At 43.4% G+C, this 23,503-nt stretch overlaps 1 protein-coding gene across 2 annotated transcripts; it reads left to right on the top strand.

Annotated features, from left to right (window-relative positions):
* The first annotated feature begins 705 nt into the window (after positions 1-705).
* Positions 706-23,503, top strand: arhgef12a (Rho guanine nucleotide exchange factor (GEF) 12a). 2 transcript variants are annotated; one of them, XM_085915677.1, is made up of 40 exons: positions 706-1,950; positions 8,999-9,019; positions 9,982-10,073; positions 11,089-11,154; positions 12,613-12,711; positions 13,197-13,246; positions 13,442-13,499; positions 13,572-13,741; positions 13,828-13,947; positions 14,357-14,461; positions 14,590-14,703; positions 14,843-14,941; positions 15,231-15,341; positions 15,428-15,526; positions 15,627-15,669; positions 15,772-15,877; positions 15,979-16,116; positions 16,203-16,235; positions 16,530-16,644; positions 16,723-16,828; positions 16,903-17,106; positions 17,184-17,322; positions 17,527-17,559; positions 17,638-17,789; positions 17,978-18,124; positions 18,199-18,284; positions 18,654-18,779; positions 18,850-18,964; positions 19,333-19,433; positions 19,528-19,605; positions 20,012-20,087; positions 20,168-20,335; positions 20,421-20,508; positions 20,667-20,744; positions 20,826-20,917; positions 20,987-21,190; positions 21,306-21,536; positions 21,942-22,165; positions 22,234-22,306; positions 22,398-23,503. In XM_085915677.1, exons 1-40 carry the CDS (start codon positions 1,919-1,921, stop codon positions 22,406-22,408), a joined length of 4,203 nt encoding a protein of 1,400 aa, XP_085771803.1. In that variant the 5' UTR covers positions 706-1,918; the 3' UTR covers positions 22,409-23,503. The 2 variants fall into 2 exon arrangements, with proteins under 2 accessions (XP_085771803.1, XP_085771804.1); XM_085915678.1 differs by lacking the exon at positions 11,089-11,154 and having other exon boundaries at positions 707-1,950.

Below are 23,503 nucleotides of genomic sequence, written 5' to 3' on the forward strand. Positions count from 1 at the left end.
GTGTATATAAGGAGAAAGTAAAATGTCTAACTGTTTTGTGCCTTGCTATTCCCTGTATGAACATTGAAAACTAGTGGCTAAATGGGAATTTGTGTTTGGTAAAAAAATCTGCAATTGCTCAGTTGTACCTCGGTGGTAGAATTTCCATTGATGTCCACTAGATGGTGCTATTGTTTAGCAGTGATCTGACAAGTGACGTGGATCCACGTAGAAAATGACTAAAGATTTTCTTTGTGCAGAATAAAGTGCTTCAAAGACGCTTTTAACTACGTGAGGAAGCATCACTCGACATCATAGTGTTTATTCATCCATCCACATAATTTAATAAGAATATAATTGAGTATATAATCATTATTTAGTAAGGAGAGGTTAAATTACTTCATGGTGATACGTCAGATAACAATTGTATGATTTACTTTGTCTTCCAATCGTTAGAGATGGTTAGATACACCCATATAGTAATAAAACTAAAGTAAAATAAACGTGATAAAATTAAAAACACGTATCAAAAACAGCCCTTGCATTGGGTGTCACTGACCTGGTGTTAACTAGTGGTGAATGATGTTATATATTTTTTCATAAAGTAATAGCTGCATATGAATTGAGTTTAATATTTGAAATTCATAAAAAAATGTTTATATTACATTTTGATGGTTATTTTTAACGCACTTCGAAAGCCATGATGCTGTTGGAGTTTTCCCCATCACCCGGCGGAAGTGGTTGGTGGTGGAAGTTAGGAATTGCGGCGGCTAGCATGCTAGCAGGCTAGGGCGTTGCTAGCAGCACACTGGCATTTTTTTCCCCTGCGTTCCTTCAACTTTTTAGGATTGTACAAATGACGCCGAGCATTGTGAGAAAAGGTCGCGAACGTCCCTGAAAGTTTTAAGGCCTTTTCGGTTTGTTGGATTTTTTTTTTTTCTGACAAGTCACTGGCAGGAGACTGCTTGTTACTTTCTGTCCCGTTAGCTTGGCCAATTTAGCCTAGCCTGCTTTTCCATCCACGGGAATTGTGCTGAGAGACGACTGAGTGACTCCGTTCTGGAAACATGGAGTCAAGGAGCGTCGAGCGGTCCTAATACATACACAGACCACTCGGATTCTCTTATTGCCTCGCGGAGATACTTTTTCGAAAACCGGGGGACGCAAAAAAAAAGACTACTGGACACTCGTGCAATATTTTTCTCCACTCTTTGAGATTCGGACTTGGTTTATCTGCAGTGGAAACAAGAGCACACGACGCAAAGTTTTTTTTTTTTTCCATCCCAATAGAGCGCATCTGTTTTGTTAGCTGAGAGCTACCAAGACTAAACTCTGCTTTCCTTTGAGGATTTTCACACAACCTATCTTCAAGATCATTGACAAACATTTTTTTTTTTCGTTTTGCCCGTTTGATTTCAACATTACGGTATCGAACGACTCTTCTTGGTAACGACGAAATCGGGCAAGAGATAGCAAACCGCATAGTGCCGACTGGAGGAATCTGCCAAATCTCCCAGGGACATTCAGTCCCTTATTCAAGCCGAGCAGGGGAGGTGGCAGGCGGATTGCATCGCCACGGTGTCCGTAAGGTTGGATTACCCCCCAAAAAACTGGGATGTGAATGTTTTACCCGCATGCAATTTGGGCCAGTGGTGTTATTTATGACCCAGGAGAAGGATATAATCTCTTTACTGATTCATTTTTAGGGTCTGCACCATTTTAATCCGTCTTGCTTGGACTACCCCCATACATTGAGGATATTTGCCATCTGCATCTCTTGTTTGCATCTTTTTTTTTTTCTATATTTATATTTATTTTTGAAACACCAAGGCTGTCCTTTCACGAATGCCAGAGAAGGACGCTAAAGCAAGTCGCCACATCACACTCTGGAAAATGTTAATCGGATATAATTTGCTGCAAATCTAGAACCGGAAGCCCAATGAGTGACACACAGTCCAGCTTCACTGACAGGTACAGTATAACCATCATTTATGCTCTACATTCTGCTACAGCATGAAAAGCACAATCTCTTCATTGACACTAGCCAGGCTCCGATTTATTAGGATTTCATTGAGCTAACTCGTAGTTCCAGAGTCCTTTATTAAATCTTTATTACCTGTGCGGCACAGGTAATGTTACCTGGCAACACCCCAAAGTGCCACACAAGTTTAAAGAAAGCTTCACATCAATACTCAACAAAGCTAGCTTTAGGTTCTTATTTCATTGTTGTTTACTTAGCCATATTGCACGGACGAGTCAGGAGAGGTACACATACCACTTTTGGCACACTGCTGCTATATTGTAATAAATTCCTTTTCCGATTTTATGATTATCACACATTTCCTCTGCTGTCACTTCTACCCCTCAAAGTGTCATCGTCATGCCAAAGAAAAGGTGAAAGGTCGTCACGGTCTTTTATTTCTAAAATGAATTTGAATATTTATCAAGGCTGAAAGAGCAGAATCTCCACAATAATATGACGCTGGGTAAAATGGAGTTTAGTGAGGTGTGCTGACTCTTCTGAATCCGGTGTTATTCTCAAGCGTTTTGATCTTTCTTGGAAACGCTTTGATTTCGCCGACGTAGCTCACCGATAAGATGTACGTGCATTCCGAGTCGACCGCGCCGTTGTCGCAATACGCTGACTAATAACTGTGCCATGCAATCTAATTAACAAGGAGCTACATCCGATCTTGATGGAGACACTGCTGATGTTTGCTCGGTTAATGGAATTCTTTCCCAGCAAAGTGTTCTTAAGAGACTCTGCTTGGCTAGGTAACATCGCTAAGCCTTCAACGCTTACCTTCTCCTGCGCCCATTAAAACGATCTTTGGATTTAGACGCAACCTCCTAATCATCTTATTGGAGCGATCAGTCAAGAGAGCTCGGACACCAACAGCAAATAAATCGCACCACTTAAATGTTTTTTTTTTTCCTCTCTTTAATCCATGAGGATACTCTTGGATGCATTACATGAGGTTAATTCCTGCATGGTTTTCCTTCTCCAAAGATTTTTTTCCCCCCCTCTTTTGCGTTTTGACCTGCTCCCTACCTGAGTCCCACATACCTGTGAGGAACGCAAGCCAACTCCCTGGAATGTGCTTGCTTAGTTCAGGACGGAAGCAAGCTCCAGTTGTAAGCGTTAAGAATTTGAAGCTCCGTTATACTTGCTACCCACCCCCTCCCCCATTTGGAACGATGACAGCGATGGTTAGCACCCACTTTTCGCTGTTTTTTTTTCAAGTCGTGCTACCACAACACTACGTGGCCCTAATGAACCTACTGGAGCGCAGTTGCTACGATCGTTCCCGTGTGAAGATTGTGTTTTGGAGATGTCAACCGCTATTTTCCTACTTTTAGATAGAGAGCGCAAACGGCAGGCTTACAGTATTTATGTTGCATGAGTTAAAGGTAACCCGACATCAGTAATGGATGTTTAGTGTTTTCTCCTCTCTGTTTAGTTCAAATTGAATATTTAATCGTGTTTCAATTCAGGTCGATTGCGGCACCATGCGTGTGATGTGTTTTTTGCTGTGTCGGCCAGGAGTGTGAATGTAACATCTATCGAGGACTGTGGGTCAGTTTTGTGAGCTACTGGTTCTTTGTCACAAAGTTCTGCTGATCTCCACGCTTTTTCTCCTACCCCGCCCCACCGGCCTGCCCTGAGGCCCTCCCGGAAAGTGGTGCTGGTGACATCACTAAAAAATAAACAATAGCATTCAGTGGGAGCAGGCTAGCTTTAGTCTGTATACTCCTCATAGATTCATGGATCTAGGTCAGGTACATGTGAGGAATATCAGGGCAAGATTGTTTTGATGGATAAATGGTAGTATTGATGATTTGTGTGAGAAACCGAGCTGTTTATAGATATATTTTTTGTTATGACTACAGACCAAATACACTCATCCTACTTGTGACAATTTAAAAATGACCACCGAGCAAGTTCTCATTGGTCGGGAATGTCGTCAGCATTGCTGACTTGTGAATCATTTGTGTCTCCCGCCTTCCTAAATGTCGTCTATTTTCATTTTTTTTGTTTTTGTTTTTGTCGCATTTGTCAATGTTGCCGGGCAAACTATCTTTTGGATTATTTGGTAGAATGGCTCAGCAAACCATACATTGTGTTTTATGATTAGCAAAGTGAGCAATAATGAAAAGTAATCCTCCACTGTAGCCTCCATGTCCTTCTTTTATAGATTCTGCAAAATACCTGTCCAATTCACTGCATTGTCTCATAATTGCATTTTATGGTTGTCATAAACGCAAACTCAATTTAGGTCGCTATCATTCTGCCATGGTAGCATTTCATTCAAGGGCACTATTACATTGTGAAGCAACACCAAAGTGGAAGAATATTGAAAAGGAGACAGAAGAAGGGGGGAAAGAAACGACAACAATGCCCATGGATGCTAGACAGTGGGTGGAGTTAATGCTTTTTTAGCTAGCACTTTTATGTGCTATAGCATTATGATCCTGATGCTTGCGGACACTGTCTAAGGTCCTGCCCCCTTAAGCCAGGCAAAGGGAGCTCGAGGGCCACACATTACTCTCACTCCACTAAAGACACGATCCTTACAACTGAGGGAAAAAAAAGAGGACAAGGAAAGAAAATGTTTTGTAGCTGTGAATGAGGCCAGCAGCATTGGAAATTATTTGGGAATTCATCTGAAAAGGAAACTTTCCTGCTTTGTGATAAAAGTATAGAAGAGTCTTGATGACACAAAAATGTTTTTTTTTAATGGACAGTATTTTGTAAATATAGGTTATGATTCTCAGTAGACTCTAATCTTGTAGTTTCAGTGCTGTCCTACACTGGATGACTTTGATTTATGGTTGGCATGTTGGGACTCCTTTCCAGTCCATTTTTAGCTTCCACCACAGCATAAAAACTCTGATTCACTAATGTGTGCTTTGCTAAAATGCTAGGACTCGAAATGGAAGCGGGAAATCCTCCTACACAAATTTGAAAGTGATCTCAGTTGGTTCTGACCATATTTGATAGTCCATACCTGGATTTATATTTTAAGGGATCCAGCAAGGGTCTGTCATAGGTCCAGTGTTTTTTTTTGGTGCTTTACTACCATATGCCAATAATTTTAGCTCTGTTGCGTGGTTACTTTATTACTGCTATATCACTGCACAGATATTCGAAACTCGATTTTTCTTTTCAGCAGTTTCCGTAGTTTGAAGCACATCCTCACTTTTGTGGTTTGCGTGAACAAGATGGCCGGGAACAGAGAAGAGCGAGTATAGAAAAGTGCAGTCAGGGGGATTTTTTTATTTTTTTTTCCAAAGCTTGTTTAGTTTCTGGAGAAATCAAAAAGCAGAACTTGTTTAGAATACAGTCGAGATATTTTATATCAAGGCCAAATCATCCAGTTCTTGTATGACATCAATCATTTTGATCCTAGTGGCATAAAATGTGTTTGAGAGTCTCTGCGGTTGGCTTTCACTTTTCAAGAAGAGGCAGTTCAGTACTTGTGACCATTCTCTCCCTCTGGATGAGATACACCATGCCAAACGCCCTGCTTTTTGCCAGCAGAACTTAATGCGCAGAGGGAAACGGAGCAGCAAACCTCCCACTGCACTGCGATTAACCTTGCACTGCTGCTTTCTGCTGATTCAGGGCTAAGCAGCCACTTTAAAACGCTGCTGCACTTTGTCAAAGAGCATCAGGACTAGGACACAAGTTCTGCCACGGACTCGGATCCAGCCTGTATTGAGTTTTTCCTCAACCTCTAATTTTCCCATAGCCAATCCCCCGCAACTAGAAATACAAAGTCAAATCCTTGTAAAGTTGAGATTTTTAAAATTAGTATGAAATAATTTTAGTTGATGACAGTCTGGTTCGTTTGATCAATCTCTGCAACGATGAGACAAATAAATAAAACACGTTTCAGGCTAGACGAAAATGAATGCTCCTTAAGCTTTTGTTCACATGCCTCGTCATGCCAGGAACTTTTCCGACTGATCAGAGAAGTCCTCCGGTGTTCACGTTAAACAGCGTAACCCGTTGGACTACCTCCTTTCCCTTTCTCAGTCCCAGAGGACAGGAGACAGCATAGCGTGAAGAAATGTCTATCCCCCGGCCTTCATGTCAGGAATCCTGATGAGGTTTATTGGGGCAGAAAGGGCAGCGTTTTCCCCCTGGAGGCTTTAGCTTGAGCTCCAGAACTATTACTTCTGTTTCTTCCTACGCCAACAACAATTGCGTTCTCACACCACCACCACCCCCTCCCTCCCCCTTCGCCTCTCTGTCTGGTTCAAACGCTTTCTTTAAATCTGTGCCCCAGTTAACACATCGATACCTTGAGGGCGCTCCGCTAAGGTCACAGTATGTGATTGTCGCCAGTTTGTTTGAAATTTGACATGGCGACAATAGAGAAAGGAACGCAAGTTGCGTGGGTGTCGACGCCTCCTTTCTCCTTTGCAACGAAGGTGACCCGTTTTGTGTCGTGCGTGTGTTTGTGCACAATGACACTTTGTGACTCAGGTAGACAGATTCGATAACATCTGCGGCGCGCCGTCCGTCTCTTATTGACAAACTGCAGTCGAGATAAAATCGGTCCCGCTGGCTGCGTTCAAACATCTTTCCAATTTCCCAAGGTGCTCGATATGACTCAGCCGCCTTCACTCCCTCGGTTTTCTAGTGTAATTTGCTGCTACATGCGAGGTAATGTGGTCGTCTTTCTGGAATGGACCACTCCTCATTCTGATCTCCGCCGCCTCGAGGCAACTCTCGGGATCGTCCAATCCTTCGGGTTTCACACTACATGAGAATTGTTTTCATTCTTCGCAGGTAGGGTCCACATAACTAAAAGTTAGATATGAGCAGGTTTTTTGCACGTGGTCTTTGAAAACCTGAATATTGCCAATATAAACTTCTTGAAGTCCCGACATTGCGGAATTCTCCACACACCCATCGTCCCTGCGGCTGTGGCACTACCACCCAAAGTAGAAAATTGCTACGTCAACTTCGAGCACACCACCCCGCCCATCCTCCATATAGAACAGACACAAAAAAAAAAAAAAATCTGGAAAATAATGACTCTGCATTGGAGTGTAAAGAGGCCCAATGTTTCTCAACTTTATTTGTTAGTTGACTTAAATGTTCGGCTTTAATTGTGTGTGTGTGCGTGCGGGATCCTTCCTGCAGGACTTCCCCCTTGAATCCTCCCCCTGTTCATCTACTCTTTAATTATTCACCAATTTCCCTTCCTCTTCCTTTCGGGAGACTCTTTCACAAAAATAAGGCTGTTCGTCATCCCTCCCTCCCCTTTGCTGCTCACTCGATCTCTCTCTCTCTCTCTCTCTCCCCCTCTCGCTTGTAGTCACGGTCTCCCTTTGCTGCCACTCTTGCTGAAGTTGGCCCAGCTCTGGCGCAGTTTTCCATCAAAACAGCAAACCTCAATGGAGCATTCAAGCCCGGGCCCGCTGCAGTACATCAGCACCCTCACCTCTCCACTCCCACCCTGCTCTCCCGCCCCGCCCTTTTTTCTCCCACATAACGCTTCCTGCACATTTTAATGGTTCGCTCTTTGAAGCTTGAAGAACAATTATATGCCTATAGGAACTTTTTTTTTTTCTGAAAGAAAAAGTCTGGCTGATGAGTTCTATAAATATAGTTCAATAGGATTTGGGGGGGAAAAAAAATTCAAGATAAAAACAAATATGGTGGTAGGCTGATTTTAGTGCTTAAGAATGATTTTATTTTAACGTGAATATACATTGAATAATTTGAGATGTCAAGAGGTCAGTTCTCCCAGACTTATCAGATAACAGGCAACTGGATCTAAAATCCAATTGAATCAGATCTCGCCACTAAGTATGCGTCTTATCCTGTCCACGTTGTCATCCTGTTTCTTTCCCCTCGTGAGCTTCTCTGTTCTCATTACCGTGTCCATCGGAGTATTTAAGTCATTATGAGGAAATGTAACAATGGAGCACTGTTGTCTGCCAGACAGACAATTGACTGTTAATGCGGAAGCGGTACAATTCTCCGTTTAGGATATGGCGAATATGGAAATTTCGCCCACAAGCTTTGACCAGCTGGTTGGAAACCTCTTCGGTAAAGTTTCAGGCAGCTGTTTCCTAATCTCGCAATAAACTAATGCGCCAAAGGATTGCTGATGGATTTTGTATCAAATGAGAAGGACGGCTATTTGATCGTAATGGTTCATTGTTCCTAATCAATCAATAACTATAATAAATATTAATATTATTATTTTCCATTATTATTAATATTATTATTATTACTGTCTTTATACTGTACTTGACTGTCTTGTTTTCATTAGCGCCTGCATGAACCCAAGCTAGTCTGCTCAGTTTCGCCTTGTTCAGTCTCTGTGTTTATATGCCTGTTTTTTTTTCCGGGTTTCTCCAGTTTCGAGCTTTCATGGGAGTTGGTTACTTAAATCTTTGGGATTTTTTTTTTTTTTTTCCCTCGCTCTCTTGCTGAGTCCCTGGAACTTATTACAGACCGAGGCATTTTCATAAACGAGCCATTCAGATGCCCCGTCTGAATGGAACACACTGTCACCGGGAGAAAGAGAGTTAATAGTCGCTCGTTAGTCGCGAGGCCTCCCCCGTTATGACGACTGAAATGTAAACTTACTCGCCCCCCCTCTGTTTTGTCCCTTAATGGTGCGTTCTTTAGCAGTTTAACAATATAGGTAAAGGTAATCTAATAATCACAAGGAAACAAGGCTCATTCTAAAAACAAAAAATAAATCCGAGGTGTGGAAGTGAGTCGCTGCAGCATGCAGAGTTGTGATGTCACTCACACACACACGCGAGCAATGAGTGATCTGCGAGTCGGAGGACATTTGACCTGGAAAACGCTTTAATCTGCCGCACAAGAACTCGCATGTTTGATCTGGATTATCATGTTTACCACGAGATGGGTCTCATCGAAATGTATCTTGTTTTGCCCTCTCCCGTCTTTGCTTTAATCTCGGTGAGGTCATCATTCTGAGATATTAACATTGGCTCCTCTCTCTGTCTCTCTCCACTCCCGCAGGTTTCCCAAGAAAGCAAACAGGTAAGGAATCTTCTTTTTGCTGCAATACAGAAGTCTTCTGAGCTCAGACTAAACATGGCCTCCTCCACCCCCACCCTGCTGCTAACGCGCATGCACCACTCAGTGAGGGACAAAGGAGTCCCTCTTCTAAGTGCGGCCCATCACTGCCTTTCACTGCGAACAGAACAGTGGCCTTTCACATTTGGGGCCGGCATAGGCAGCGGCAACCATACATGGCCCGCCGAGGTCCGAGCCAGCGCGCGGCGGCCGTGGCCTTGCTTTTGGGGAAAAAGTCCTTTCTCCCGGCCTTGCTCAGCAGAGCGCCTCCACATCCTCTCTGGCTGTCACATTATACACCGTGACACATTGGCTGTGACTCACACACGTTATTGTCAGCGCCAAAGTGAATAATTGGCGCTTCTGTGTGGCAGATGAATTCTCAGTTCCTCTCTCAAAAGCCAGTCCAGCTTGCTGCGTATGCATTGCACGCAAGCTTTAATTAACTTTTCATCAGTTACAAATATATCCCGCCACTTACACAAAGCAACCTCTGATGTCCGATGTGACGGAATGCTAATTGTTTGAATTCCATAGTTGAATTGCAATAGAACTTTTTATTAAGTGTACTGGGAATTTGAAGTAACATACTGTGAAACAACCCCAAATGACTTCAATAATAGCAAGCACTTTAGGATAGGCTCTAAGCTCATTTGCGCCGCACCAGCTATGAGCTGACGCTAAAGCAGTCCTGCCATAGTGCGAAACTTTGTTAGAGATCTGGACAACTTTGTTTTTGTTGTTGTGAATTTTTTAATTAATCTTAGCTGAGTGGCTTTATATACGGTTTAAAAATACCTCCATTTTACTTTTTACATTTCAGTTTGTATCTTGATAGACAGTGGACAGTATTCACTCATCAACGTTGACCAATTCGCTTTTTCACAGAGTTTTGGGGGTGAATTTTTGTTTTGTTTTCATTTTAGAACCAGCAGCATTCTCAGCAAAGACCACCCGCCGGACAAGAGACCTAAAAGTGACAAAACCTCGCTTTCCTCCAATGAGTTTGACCCGACAGGTAATGTTTAACTCTCAGGCAACCAACCTGTTTTTGTTCTGTTTTTCCTTTCCTCCTTAAATGCACCCCCCCACATCTCATCGCTTCATCTAACTGCCTTGTTTGTAACGGCGCACCCCGCCTCTTCTGCTCTGTGTTGTTACACAAAACACAGTCTAAAAAAAAAAAAAAGTGTGTGCCGATGACAGTTTGTGCAAGGCAGCTGAGATGCTGAAAGGATGTGTGTCCCCCTAATGGTTTTGTTGTCTTTGAAAACTTTGACCAGTGTGGTCTGATCTTTATCCCGCTTCTGTTCTGAATGTGTTTTGAAAATAGTCTTGTCTCTTTCAAATCGATCAAATTTACCATAGTTTAGATGGTCACGTTTTAGTTTCTTTATCTACGCTTGTCAGCCGTTTTACTTGAGGGCGTGCAAATGTGGCGTCTTGTGTGTTTGGGTGGTCTTAATGCACATTTCAAAATGCGGACAAAGCCTTTCAACCGGCTACACACGTCGGACTGCTCTTTTAAGAAGAGTATAAGAAGGTTTAAAAAAAAAAACAGTTAGATACAGTACAACTCAAGCTTCTGTAGTCGAAGCGTCTAAAAAAAAAAAAATCCTCTGCGCCGCATGATGGATTATATTAATGATACAAAAGCACATGAACAAATTGTTTTCTCTGGGAAGTTGGTGGTTGTCTGCCTGTGGGAGGTGCCACACACACTTTAAGAGACACATTTTGGTCAGACAAATGGAAACACTGTTGCTACAATGAAGCAGAAATAGAAATGTTTGGATCTTGTAGTAGTGTGTCCACAGAGCACCGTGTAAAACCAAATCAGAAAGTTCAACGCCAGGAACTCAAATCGAGTGTTTTTATTATCGGTTTCTTTTTCCCATGATCACTTTCCTCCCTCATGATTTTCTATTTGGTGTCTTTCCTTCCTTTTGTGTTGTTGGTTCGTGTTCTGTGTGTGCGTGTGTGTGTGTGTGTGTGCGCGCCATACTGTCTGTGTGGTTTGGGGCTGTGAGCAGAAGCTCTGGTGGTGCAGAAGAGTGGCAGCAGCAGTGTGCTAGCAGAGGGGAAGCCTGAGTCCTGTGGTAAGGATACTCTTGCCGGGATGAGTGGTGTGACATCTGCACAACTTTTTCACATCTAAACATGCTGGTGTGAGAATACCTTTAGATGAAGATTATTTTGCACTTAGCGAGGAGAAAGTGCAAGCATAGACAAAGCTGCCGGTGCATTTTCAATCGCTTTGATGAACAGTAAAAAACAAAACAAAAACAAAAACATACATTTCCTGTCAAGTAGAAAAAAAGGGCAACAATTTGATCATGACATCGATTACTTCTATTCCTATTATTTTCTTTGCTAAGAAGAATTCCTTTTAAATCCAGACAAATATTTTTAAGATTCCACGGCTCCTCCTCCTTTTGTGGACTCTCAGTTTTAAATGTCAGTTTATCCTCTGGAGTCCTTTTTTTTTTTTTTTTTTTTAAGCATTTCAGCAAAAGGGGTGCCAATAACAAATCAGTTAGGGCCTCTGAATAATGCATTATTGTAAATGGATGGGCCTGCTCATTGACTATGTCAGCACTCCCCACTTGTCAAGGTTTTATAAAGCCTGACCTAATACACACAGTTAAGCGTGGAACTCAAGCGCAAGATCAACATCTCGAGGTAAATTCACACCAGCTCTTTAGCCCATATGGCTTAATCACTTTGACACCTCTGCTTTCACCTCGCTCCCTGCCCCCTCCTTTGCCTCCCTCTGTCTAGAGCTGTGTCACCCCCCCCCCCCCCCCCACCTCCCCAAGCCTGAAGCTTTTTGCTTCCCCAAACCTCTCCACATCTATTAGCTCCCATTCCTTCCACTCACCAACCCCCAACAAGCCATATTGATCCATTCACCTCTCCGGTCGGTACGTCAATGGTTAGAAAATCTCGGCCGCAACAAGAAACTAGTTCAAAGGTCATACACGCTGGGGTCAATTTTGAGTAATATACTTTCTAAGATAATGAGGTATTTACTCAAAAATATCGGTCCTTTCGGAATTCTTGACATTGTCCTGTCAGCCCAGTCATTATCACTCAGACGTTAGATAAACGCTAATCTCCTCTTGCCATGCTAATGAAACCACGCGTTAAGAACCTGAGAAGAATCGTTTTCCCCCTTTAGGCTTTGAGAAAACAAGCAGCAATGTCTGGATCGCGAGATCGCTTTCAGACATCCTTCAAAACAAATGCACGGCCAAAAGGCATTCGCGTCCGAATAATAGTAATGATCATAGGAAAATATTTTACCGGAGTTTGTTTTTGTGTAGGCGAGTTTAAACAATTTCCTGTGGTATCGCAAAGATATTATGCAGCTGTTCGTTGCTATACACAGAACAGTTGACCTCTATGATCCAAAACAGTTCTGGTTGATTTTCAACTTGTATACATTATAAGATAACAGAGAGAGAAAAAAATGTCCTTTAAACATGATGAATGTGTGACATTTGATTCAGCTCATTTTAAAAACATGTACCGTCCTTTCTGTGTCTCACTCGCAGGTCTGGTCCAGCGATGCGTCATCATCCAGAAAGACGAAAATGGCTTTGGGCTCACAGTCAGTGGTGACAATCCGGTGTTTGTGCAGCTCGTCAAAGAAGGTGACACAAGACTCGACGATTCTCATTATTTTGTTGCAATAACCGCCGCGGGGCAGTCGCCGCTGACGCACTTGAGGCATTATTGTGGCTGCGGATTGTCTATTTCCTGACTCGTTACTACATATGAGCGGCATTATCGGGTGTCGTCAATGCATGGGAGGATTTTGACGGGAAAATTACTTATGCTTATCAACGCAAACAAAATTCAAGTATCGGTCGTTCCGGGCGAAGCAAATAAGTCCCAAATGAGACTTTATTTGAGGCTTCATATGCTACTCATAAGAAGTCAGTCAAAGACTTTCAGCTTGACAGGAGTCACAAGTCTTAGCTTTTGTTTGGGGTGGAGCTATGAAACAGGTCCTTCATGAAACATAAGCACGGTGCTTTGAAATGTCAGGTAGTATTTTTCTTCAGAGTGTTCTGACGAAACCAATTTGTTTTCCTTTTCTAATTCTTTCATGCTCTGATCACTGTGTTTTTATCAGATGGTGCTGCAATGCGGGCAGGCGTTCAGACAGGAGACAGGATCATCAAGGTAAGTGTGTTTATCTGCAACTACCCCCCCCCCCACACACACACACACACACACACACCTCCTTCTCTGCATGAATCATATTGTTTTCTTGTCAAAGGTCTAAACAGGCTGTAGGCTGCCACCTTGTGGCCACTCTTTTTTTTTTTTCCTCAGCTGTGTGTTTGGTATGTCATGCTGACGGTCGGTGTGTTTCAGGTCAACGGAACCCTCGTAACACATTCAAACCACATTGAAGTGGTGAAGCTTATCAAATGTAAGTCCTTTTTCAACAAAAATCTTGCAGTCGTGCTGAAATAGTATTGCTAATCTCTCCGCCTTATTCTAGCGGGCTCCTATGTGGCCCTCACAGTACTGGGTCGCCCTCCGGGGCTCCCCCAGATCCCCCTGTCTGAAGCCGAGTCTGAAATGCTTGGCGTGACTATTTCCTCCCCAAACTCGCCTGCAACAGAACGCCCGTACAGTCCTCACGACCGGCTCTCCTCCACACCTCAATGGGTAATCATTTTATAAATGACTGAACGGGATTTCTAGATGTACATTTTTGGGGGGGATATTTGAACTATACGTCCCTTGCTGTCCAGGCGATGAAGGAAGAGTACGGCCGAAACCCCTCCCCCAAACTACTGAAAGACAACCAGGAAGCTAAGAAACACATTCCACAGCTGCAGGGTCAGCTCTTCAAGGCCACCGGCGCAACACAGGTAGTAGGCCTGATAATATCTGCCAACACACAGCCAGGTATCGAGGGACGGGATTTAATAGCAAAATCCCGAAAGATCCTAGTGCGAGTCAGTGAAGAGCGTTTAGACTCCAGACAAACATTAATCCTAATCTTATTTGAGGATTAGGCTTCAGAGGAAAGCCACTCTATTTTGCCCGTACCGTTTTATCTAGCATAGTTCCTCACGTAATCGCTAAGGGGTTGCCCTGAATGCAACTTTTATCGTAATTCCATGTTTAGATTAGTGATGGCGCATACATATTTGTAAATAAAACTTTGGAGTTGATTTCCCCTTCTAAGCATTTCCTTTCTGTTGGATTTTTTGGTGGTATGTATTCTGTTGTGATATATTTCATTTACCAGCAGCTAATATTTCTGCGGATTTTTAGGAGGCTGCTCCGGGTGGAGATGCAGATGATGGTAGCATGTTTGAGACTGAGCACACTCTTGCGGCGGGAGAGCATAGTGCTGACTTGTCCTGGAGCAGCACACCTGTACGTTGGTTTTGTTTTTTTAATGATGCAACATCTGCATTCCTCATCCTAATTTCAATACATCTTTATGTTTGAGTGATACGAAAATACGAGGTTGACTGTAAATTGTTGTGCCTCACCGCCTACAGATTTCTGGATTTGGACTCGTCTCTCCAGAGAGTTTTTGCCCGAGTCCAAAGAGCACACCCAGGAACAGCTTCAACTCCTGCCACTCCCCAGAAACAGAGGATGCCAATGATCTGGTAAAAATTCATCTCCACCCATTTCCCGCTTCGGTGTTATTGTCGGACACTTTGGAGTACAATATAATGTCCACCGCAGTCAAGACAACTTTTTAAAAGGAAGCATTCATTCTCTAATGTTCAAATGTGTTGGCCGCAGGACTCTCTGTCTTCCACCACTGTCAGCAGTCCCTCCTCTCGTATCGTCTCGCATATCATTGGAGCTGAGGACGATTATTTTGATTCTGACCAAGAGCAGGTGTATACCGCTATATTGCCATTCATCACATTTTAAAAAAAAAACTCTACAAAGAACATTTATTATTACCGTATTGGCCCGAATATAAGACGAGTTTTTTTCATTCAAATAAAACTGAAAAAGGAGGAGTTGTCTTACATTCGGGGTCTAGACAAAGTATTTTTTCATAATTGAGTCTTGAAAAAGAGGGGGTCGTCTTATAATCGGGGTCGTCTTATATTCAGGCCAATACGGTACATCTTTATATGTGTCTTGTTTTTACATCCTTGTCCGTGGTTTTCTTTTGCAGACAAACGGCCAGTGTAACCGCTTTACCAGCATTGAGCAGCTCAAGTCTCGGCCCGCCCACCTCGCAGCCTTCATGCATCACGTCATATCTCAATTCGATCCGGCCCCGGTGGTACGACCCTCAACGCCTTTTGTTTTGATTCCGTCGGAGCTCTTTGTTTGTGTTATTCATTCAATGTCTCGTGTCCGTCCCCTTAGCTGTGCTACCTCTATGCTGACTTGTACAAGCAGACCAACTCCAAAGAGACCAGACGGATGTTCATGGACCTCCATACATTCTTTATTGATCGGGGAGCAGTAAGCAATGACCTTCCTTTTCATCATAGTGAACACAGGCAGAAAAAGATGATGCAGTTTAATTATCGCAGGTATTGAACAGTTGGCCTTTTTCTTTCAGCATTTGAAAGTGGCAGTTCCAGAATCAATTTCTGCTGATCTTGGTCAGTTTTTCTGCCTTTGCTTTTTTTTTTTTTTTTTTTTTTTTTTAAACTCTCAAATATATAATTGTTCTTTAACGTTAAGTATTTGGGCTGGTTTTGCAGATCGACGGCGGACAGAGTTGATCCCAGAGGAAATAAACAGACAACATGTCCAAACACTACAAGATTCTTTGCTCCCTGACATTCAGAAGAACCTTGAGGATTTCAGGTAGACTTGATTGTCATATCGATGTATTTTCCAAAGATGTTTTTTTCTTTTTTTTTCCCCCTCAACCCCACCCGCATGACATTACATGTTTGTACATGTAGACAAAAGCGCAGCATGGGCCTAACCGTTGCCGAAGTAGAGCTGGGCAGGCTGGACCAAGAACGTGGACGAGATCGTGTCACCCTCGAGCGCGAACGCTCTTATGCTGAAAACATCATAACCAAGATTGAGGACATTCTGTAAGTGAAACAAATCAACACGTCAGATTTGGTAATTAACATTCGTGTAAAGTCAACGAGGCACTCAGAAATATTTGCCTTTGTAGGGTTACTGCTCAGACGACAGAAGAGGAGAAGTGGTAAGCTGATTTAAATATATTGTATGAATGTTGCATTGCAGCACTCATTTTGATGAGTTGTTTTTGTTTTTCGAAATAAGACCAGACAAGCTATAGATACAATATGCTTACGTTAAATAATTTAAAAAAAATGAAAGGATTGAAACGACCCATTGCGCACCACCATATGTTGGAAGCATTTCCCAGATGGCACGCTGTGACATATGGTGTAATATTGGCTCTTGATCTCATTGTTTTTTCAATGTCGCAAGTTCCAGGGTAGGCTCGGTTTATTTATTTTTTTCTTTCTTCCAGCACTACAATGCAGTATGTCATTTATACATACATGAAGCACCTTGGTGTGAGGGTCAAGGAACCTCGCAGTCTGGAGTCAAAACGGGTCCGGATCAATTTTCTTCCTAAAATTAAGGTATTGTCGCTAGCTAACAGTATCCCTTATCCTACTATCCTGATTTTTAATTTAATCTTTTGAATTCCTTATGAACAGAAAAGCATTAAGACAGAAAAGGATGGTGAAGAGAAGGTGAAGAAGCCGAGGTTTCCCAGTATCCTCGGACCTCAGCGTCGGCCCAGCCGCATTGAAGCAGCGTCGGGTGAGCGATTAAAAATCAGGAATTTGCTTCCGAGGCATTTGAAGGTTCTGAGCGCTCTTCTCTTTTCCACAAAGTGGGCAAAGCCCTTGACGGTCGACCTAAGCCTCAGAAGCAATTGTCTCAGCCTAGTCTTCAGCCCAGCGAGCAAACAGATGCGGGGCGTTTAAGGGGCAGCCAATCCAGCGAGGGCCCCGACCTCACACACCCCGCATCTGTCACCACCTCCTCTCCAAACAGCACCACCTTCAGCTCCGATGCGAGCCGAGACACAGACTCAGGTAAGCTAGCCAGCCAATGAATTTTGACTAGAAGAAGCTAGTGAGATTTTGTTCGTAATACAAGTCTTGACTTGCAGGTGGCACTCCAACTTCAGGCGGCAGCAGGCTGAGTGACGGTCTTCAGTCTGATCCCCTCGACGGGTTGCCATATCCTGCATCGCACTTTGACCTTTACAGCCTGGACCAACTCCAAGAGGAGGACAGAGAAACTGACAGGTGCCTGAACAGTCACACTCACATCAATTTGCTTTTTTACCACGAACACATATATTTGCAGTTGATCTAAGGCGGGAAGAATCACTTTATTGAATAAACAATTAAAAAAATAAATTGTAAAAGAAAAACATCAAATAATCATATTCATACACAAGCTGATAGGTCGCTGCTGCTTGATTACTCACCTCTGTGTTAATGTTGTAGAACCCACGAGGGAACACCAAAGGCCATCAGAAGGTGAGGTCATATTTCTTGGTGTCATTAACCCAAAATCAGAAGTGCAGCAGTGAACAATCCGATTTTTTTCCCCACAAGGCTCGAGGGACTGGGTGCTACCGATGTCCAGAGCGAGGACGACCAGGGAACAGACTCGGAACATGACCCACTTAACTGGCAGCAGCTTGTCGGACGCGAGGTTCTGGCGGGTCTCAGGCCTCTTGAAATCAAGAGACAGGAAGTTATCAACGGTGAGAGCGTAGTATCATAAATACTAAATCTCTTGATCAAACAAACTTCTACAACTTTGGAGGATTAACGTGAAAACAATTACATTTTTGTAATATCAGTTCTGTATCATTCTTGTTGATTTTTATCGACTGTCCAAAGAAGTGTCTTATTTATTTTCTTTAATTAACATTTACTTGGGGTTTTCCAGAGCTGTTTTACACGGAGCGGGCACACGTGCGGATGCTTAGAGTTTTGGATCACATCTTCTACCAGAAGCTTTCAAAAGATGCTATCCTACCTCCTGCCGACATCAAAAACATCTTCACCAACTTGGAGGAGATTCTACAACTGCATGGTGCGCTGATACACGCACACACACACTCGCATTTGCACACATTCTGACTAACTCGCTTCTGCTTTTCAATCCAGTTTCCATTTTGGAGCAGATGGCAGCAGTGCGGAAGCGCAACGAGTCATCGGTCATTGATCAGATAGGAGATGACTTGCTCTCCTGGGTGAGTAAAGTTCTCAAGCTGGAATTGCATTTGTTACAGAAGCACTGATAGGGTGAAATTGCTTGACTGCAAAAGAAAACACGTTTGGTTTTATTATTCACACGAGGTAATTCTGACTGATTTGTACATAACTATTACATTTCAAGCTTGTCTAAAAAATCTCAATGGGGCATAAGTAGGCTAAACGCTCCCTCCCCAGGGCCTAGTCTACATTTAAGCTGTCTCTGCCACAAGAACTTAAGCCTGGCCCCCCTTCTGAGAGTGTGGTGGTTCAACACGGTCACCATGGCAACTGCCCCTGACCCACATTAACCCAACCACTGTCTGTCTGTATTTGCCCCTTCGCGTCTTGGTGCGGGCGCCTAACAGTTCAGTGGTGGAGAGGAAGAGAAGATCAAACAGGCCGTGGGGACATTCTGCAGCAATCAGCCTTTTGCTCTGGAGATCATCAAGACCAAGCAGAAGAAAGACTCGCGCTTCATTTCGTTTATCCAGGTAATATGCGGACACGATTAGCCTTTTATTTGCATTCGGGGTGCTAAAATGGACCCGGTGTGCTACTCAGGAGGCGCAAAGTAACCGATTGTGCCGGCGACTGCAGCTGAAGGATATTATTCCTGTCGAGATGCTGAGGTTCACCAAGTACCCCTTGCTGCTGGACAATATCTCCAAGTACACTGGTAAATCCCATGTGGCTTTCTCACTGGCACAATGATGTCACTAAAGAGCACATTCTTCTACAAACCAATCACACTCTCGCCCATGTATGGCAACATGCCGACGATTCACAAATTAGGAAATTCTCATTGTAATGGTCCAGGAACCAGCGGTGCACAATTTAGCAAATGTCTCACTCATTATTTGATGCCATCACCTCCCCTCATCGCAGAGGAGGTCTCACACTGGGAAAGCACCAATGATAAAGTACAGCAACGTTTTATGCTGTTCTGTTGCCCAACTGTTTTATTTTACTGGCTCAATGAACGGAGGGCGTATAAGTTTAAAAGAGAGGGCCTTAATTCCTCGCTAATGTCATATTCTTTTTCAGACGATGCAGTAGAGAAGGACAAAGTGAAGCAGGCAGCCGACTGCTGTCGAAAGATCCTCAATCATGTCAACCAGGCTGTAAAGGAATCAGAAGACAAGCAGGTGTGGTTTTTTTCTGTCTGCTTATGGCTCTTGCTTTAAGAAGTAAAAAAAAAAAAAAAAAAAAAAAAACTTTGTGTCCCCCCCCCTACTACAGAGGCTAGAGGACTATCAGAGAAGACTGGACCTATCTTCCCTTAAGCAGACAGACAACCCAATGATCCTGGAGTTAAAGGTGACATGGCAGCATGAGTATTTTTACCTTTCATTAATTAGGTGCTGCTGTTTTGGTTTGCTATTTTTGGGTGAACAATAGCATGCAAATAAGTAACTTGTTTTCGCCAAAGAGAAAGATTGAGGCGTCTATATGGGGAGAGCCATTGATCTGATATGTTTTAAATGGATAACGGAACCAGCTGTTGATTGAAAGTGGCATCTATTAGAATAGATCCAATATTTGAAGAAATACTGTTCTAGCATAATGAATTGATATTCAAAAGCTTCTTATAATGGTAATGATTATTTTTCTGGTGTAAATATTTCTATTTGGTGCCCTATAAGGAATTGAGGCAAATAAATCACAGTTTTATAGATTCTATAAAATAATAATTACCCTGTGATGTGTCGTGTTCTTCTGTCAGAACCTCGATCTCACCAAGAAAACGATGGTGCACGAGGGGCCGCTGTCATGGAAAGTGAACAAGGACAAGACGATTGGTTTGACATCTAAAAATATAAAACCGGGACTGAAAACAGCTGTCGTCGCCCACTGATGTTATCTGTCCGTGTCTTCGCAGAGCTGTACACTCTCCTATTGGAGGACATCCTGGTCCTTCTCCAGAAACAAGACGAGCGTCTCATCCTCAAGTGTCACAGCAAGAACCTGGCGGGCACCGCCGACACTAAGCACATCTTTAGCCCCATCATTAAGCTCAGCACTGTGCTGGTGCGCTCCGTGGCTACAGGTCAGCTCGCAACCCGCCTCCTGTAATGTCATCAAATGCCTCAAGTAGGACCCTCAACGTCACTTTTCTTCTTCTCACCTGTCAGACAACAAGTCCTTCTTCGTGCTCTCCATGTCTGAGAATGGTGCACAGATCTATGAGCTGATGGCATCCACAGTTTCGGATCAGAGAACGTACGAAACATTTTGCCAACATTGTAACATGTTTTAGCTCCACCTACAGGACTGCAGTAGATTATTATTTATCAAATCTTGTTTGTTTTTTTTAAACAAATAAGTGATTGTTTTCTGTTTAAGGCTGATATGCTTTTTTTTTTCTTTCCATTCATCAGTTGGCAGAATTTGATCACGCAAAGAGCCGAAGCCATGAAGGTCAAACCCCACAGTGTCATACCTTTACCTCAGACAGAGTATGTCCATTCATCATCTTAATACAGTGACTTCAAGCCCTCCCAAACCTGTGATCTAAATGTCTCTTATTTGTTTGCCAGTGGAGAGCGAGATGGTGTAGAGATCACGGCTGGCGTCTCCAGACTGAGTAAAGACCCAGACCGCACATCCACTGGCAGCACTCAGTCCACAGGTGACCACCTTTCTTCCACAGTATCACAGTACTCCTTTGGCTAAAGCTAATCACGGACTATCTTCTCAGATAAAGAGAGTAGTCCGGCTGTGAGGCGTGTGACACCGAGCCCTCTCCCCGCAAACAATCCTTTTGAGGCGGGGAAGACGGAGGAAGAGGAGGATGAGGAGGAAGGTTTTGTGGACCCGGAGCTTCCGTACCGAGGGACTGAAGACGGCAGCGCAGACTCCTTTAATGTGTTTCCCTCGAGAGCAGATGAAGCACTTAAAACCTGTAAGTACATATCAAAACAAAAATCCTTTACCAATGTAATACTGTCATTTACACTTTTGATTTTACAATGTGCTTAATAATAATTCTAATCATAAAATGATTTTGTTCTTGGCAGTGTCAGCGCTGAAGCAGGTGTTGGTGACGCAGCTCATGTCGCAGGAAGCTGCAGAGCGAACCAAGCGCTCCACAGGAGCTCGTCTCCTCAGGACCACCTCGCTGAGGACGCCTGTAGAGAAACGCGTGATGGTCCACAATGGCTCGGAGAGGAACAACTCCCAGACCGAAGACCCCGCGCAAGACTTGGGCTCTGGTGACACGGGCTTCTTCGACTCACCCGAAGATTATGGTGAGCATCCTCGCTAAGCTAGTGAGCACTAGCTCTGGGGCAATCAGCAGCAGTTTGGCAGATCGTGAAATATTCTACAAAAAAAAAATGTTCTCGCAGTTTATTTCAACTTATAAAACGTTTCTGAATTATATTTGATCGAAAAATGAAGAAACATGCATCTAATATTTTGTATTGTCTGCTATGAAGCCTAATTGCAGTCTTCTGTTTCATCATCACATTTAAGTGTAGTGATATACTGCCACCTGGTGGCTGAAACATGCACATCAGACACAATGTCCATTTAATTAATGTATGAAATGATGACACAAACTTTAATTCATTACACTTTTTTTTTTGTATATCACAAGTGTGGTCACGAAACACAATATCTCAAGGGACCGCTGTATTCTGATTCTTTATCAGCAGGATTTTTAGTCCTGGAAGGATACGGCGGGCAAGGGGAGAGCAGCACCGACGACGACATGTCGCCCGCCGGGAAGCAGCTGAGCGCATCGCAAGGCTGCGCCGCCGACTCGGGCATCAATCTGAGGTTTTCCTCGGCGTCGCACGCCGGCAGCCTCTCATCTTTTAGCAGACAAGTCCTGTCTCACCTGCGCAACCTTCAGGCTAACCTCAACCATCTGAAGGTAAGCATTCATCACCCGGCTAATGTTAATCTCCCTGTGCCCATCTCACCATTTGTCTATCGTTCCAGGAGGTTGAAGCCAAGTACAATAATCTTCGTCAGAGGCAGGGGAAGTCGACCACACACTCGGATGGAAACAAAGGTATATTATTGACTGTCATACTGAGAACTTTGTGGACATTTTGGGAAAAAAAAAAAACGGCGGTCTCTTTGCTCATTGTGTCTTTCCCCAGATAAGAGATAGTTGGACATCTCAGCTGCATCTTCTGCCTCAAGGAGGGGGGGGGGGGGGGGGGGCAAAGAGTGCTACCACCTTTGTGTGTGCGTGTGTCCTGGACATGGTGGACCGTCTATAAGCTTGTCCTCTCACTGCTAAGCCCCCCTGTCCGTTTTGTTGCTCCACAAAGCAAGAGACTTAAAAGGGGCGGAGTCGCCTCCTCATCAGCACAAGGCAATCACCCATATTTCCATCTTACAACTCCCCCTCCCTGCAAGAAAGAGAACTTATACCAAAATGTACAAAGAAATGTGGGTTTATATACAGAATATATTTATATATATACATAAAGGTCTATGTATATATATATTTAGATACAGTATATGAAACACCAAGCAAGAAAAGGAAAAAATTTAAGATAATGTATTAAGATTTTTTTTTATCCCAAGATGTATTTATTTTCCTTTTGTTTGTTTCCCTTTTTTTTTTTTTTTTTTTTTTTTAAAGTGTTTACTGCATTGCGTGCATGCTGTTGCTACTGTTGGCTGCTTTCTTTCTTCTTTTCTTCTGTCACACAGGCTTGATGTGAGTGTTAGCAAGGCTCACCCCGCTTCCAGTGAAGTCCCACTGAGAGAGGCCCGTGTATAGAAAGAACTCCTTCCTTTCTGTGTTGTCTTTGAAACAGAGGACTTCACACCAACTAGAATGAAGAGTCGCCGGGGCTCTGATCTAGTCCTGTTGTCTTCTTCCTCCTCTTCCTCCCTTATGGATGTGCTCCTCTTCTCCCTTCCTTCCTTCCTTCCTTCCTTCCTTCCTTCCTTCCTTCCTTCCTTCCTTCCTTCCTTCCTTCCTTCCTTCCTTCCTTCCTTCCTTCCTTCCTTCCTTCCTTCCTTCCTTCCTTCCTTCCTTCCCTACCTTCCTTCTATGCGTTCTTCCCGGTCGTCCTGCCTGCAGGTTTCTTGTCTCTTCCTCGAGAAGGACCCCACCACTCTTCCTAACCTGCCTGCTATCTGTCTCCTCTAATCCTGTCATGAAGTTCAACATGTACTGTACCACGCTCATGTTGGAAGGTTATGCATAACTTTAATAAATAAATGGTGCCCTGACCCATTCGAAAGAAAA

This window comes from Syngnathus leptorhynchus, chromosome 7, assembly GCF_054491065.1.
Source record: "Syngnathus leptorhynchus isolate UIUO chromosome 7, UIUO_Slep, whole genome shotgun sequence".
Lineage (NCBI taxonomy): Eukaryota > Metazoa > Chordata > Actinopteri > Syngnathiformes > Syngnathidae > Syngnathus > Syngnathus leptorhynchus.

Excerpts from the sequence above, each read along its gene's own strand:
- arhgef12a (XM_085915677.1), top strand. The coding sequence starts at position 1,919 with ATGAGTGACACACAGTCCAGCTTCACTGACAG. Across the intron at positions 18,780-18,849 it reads GCTTCATTTCGTTTATCCAG|GAGGCGCAAAGTAACCGATT; the intron begins GTAATATGCGGA and ends TGTGCTACTCAG. Across the intron at positions 21,191-21,305 it reads AGATGAAGCACTTAAAACCT|TGTCAGCGCTGAAGCAGGTG; the intron begins GTAAGTACATAT and ends TGTTCTTGGCAG.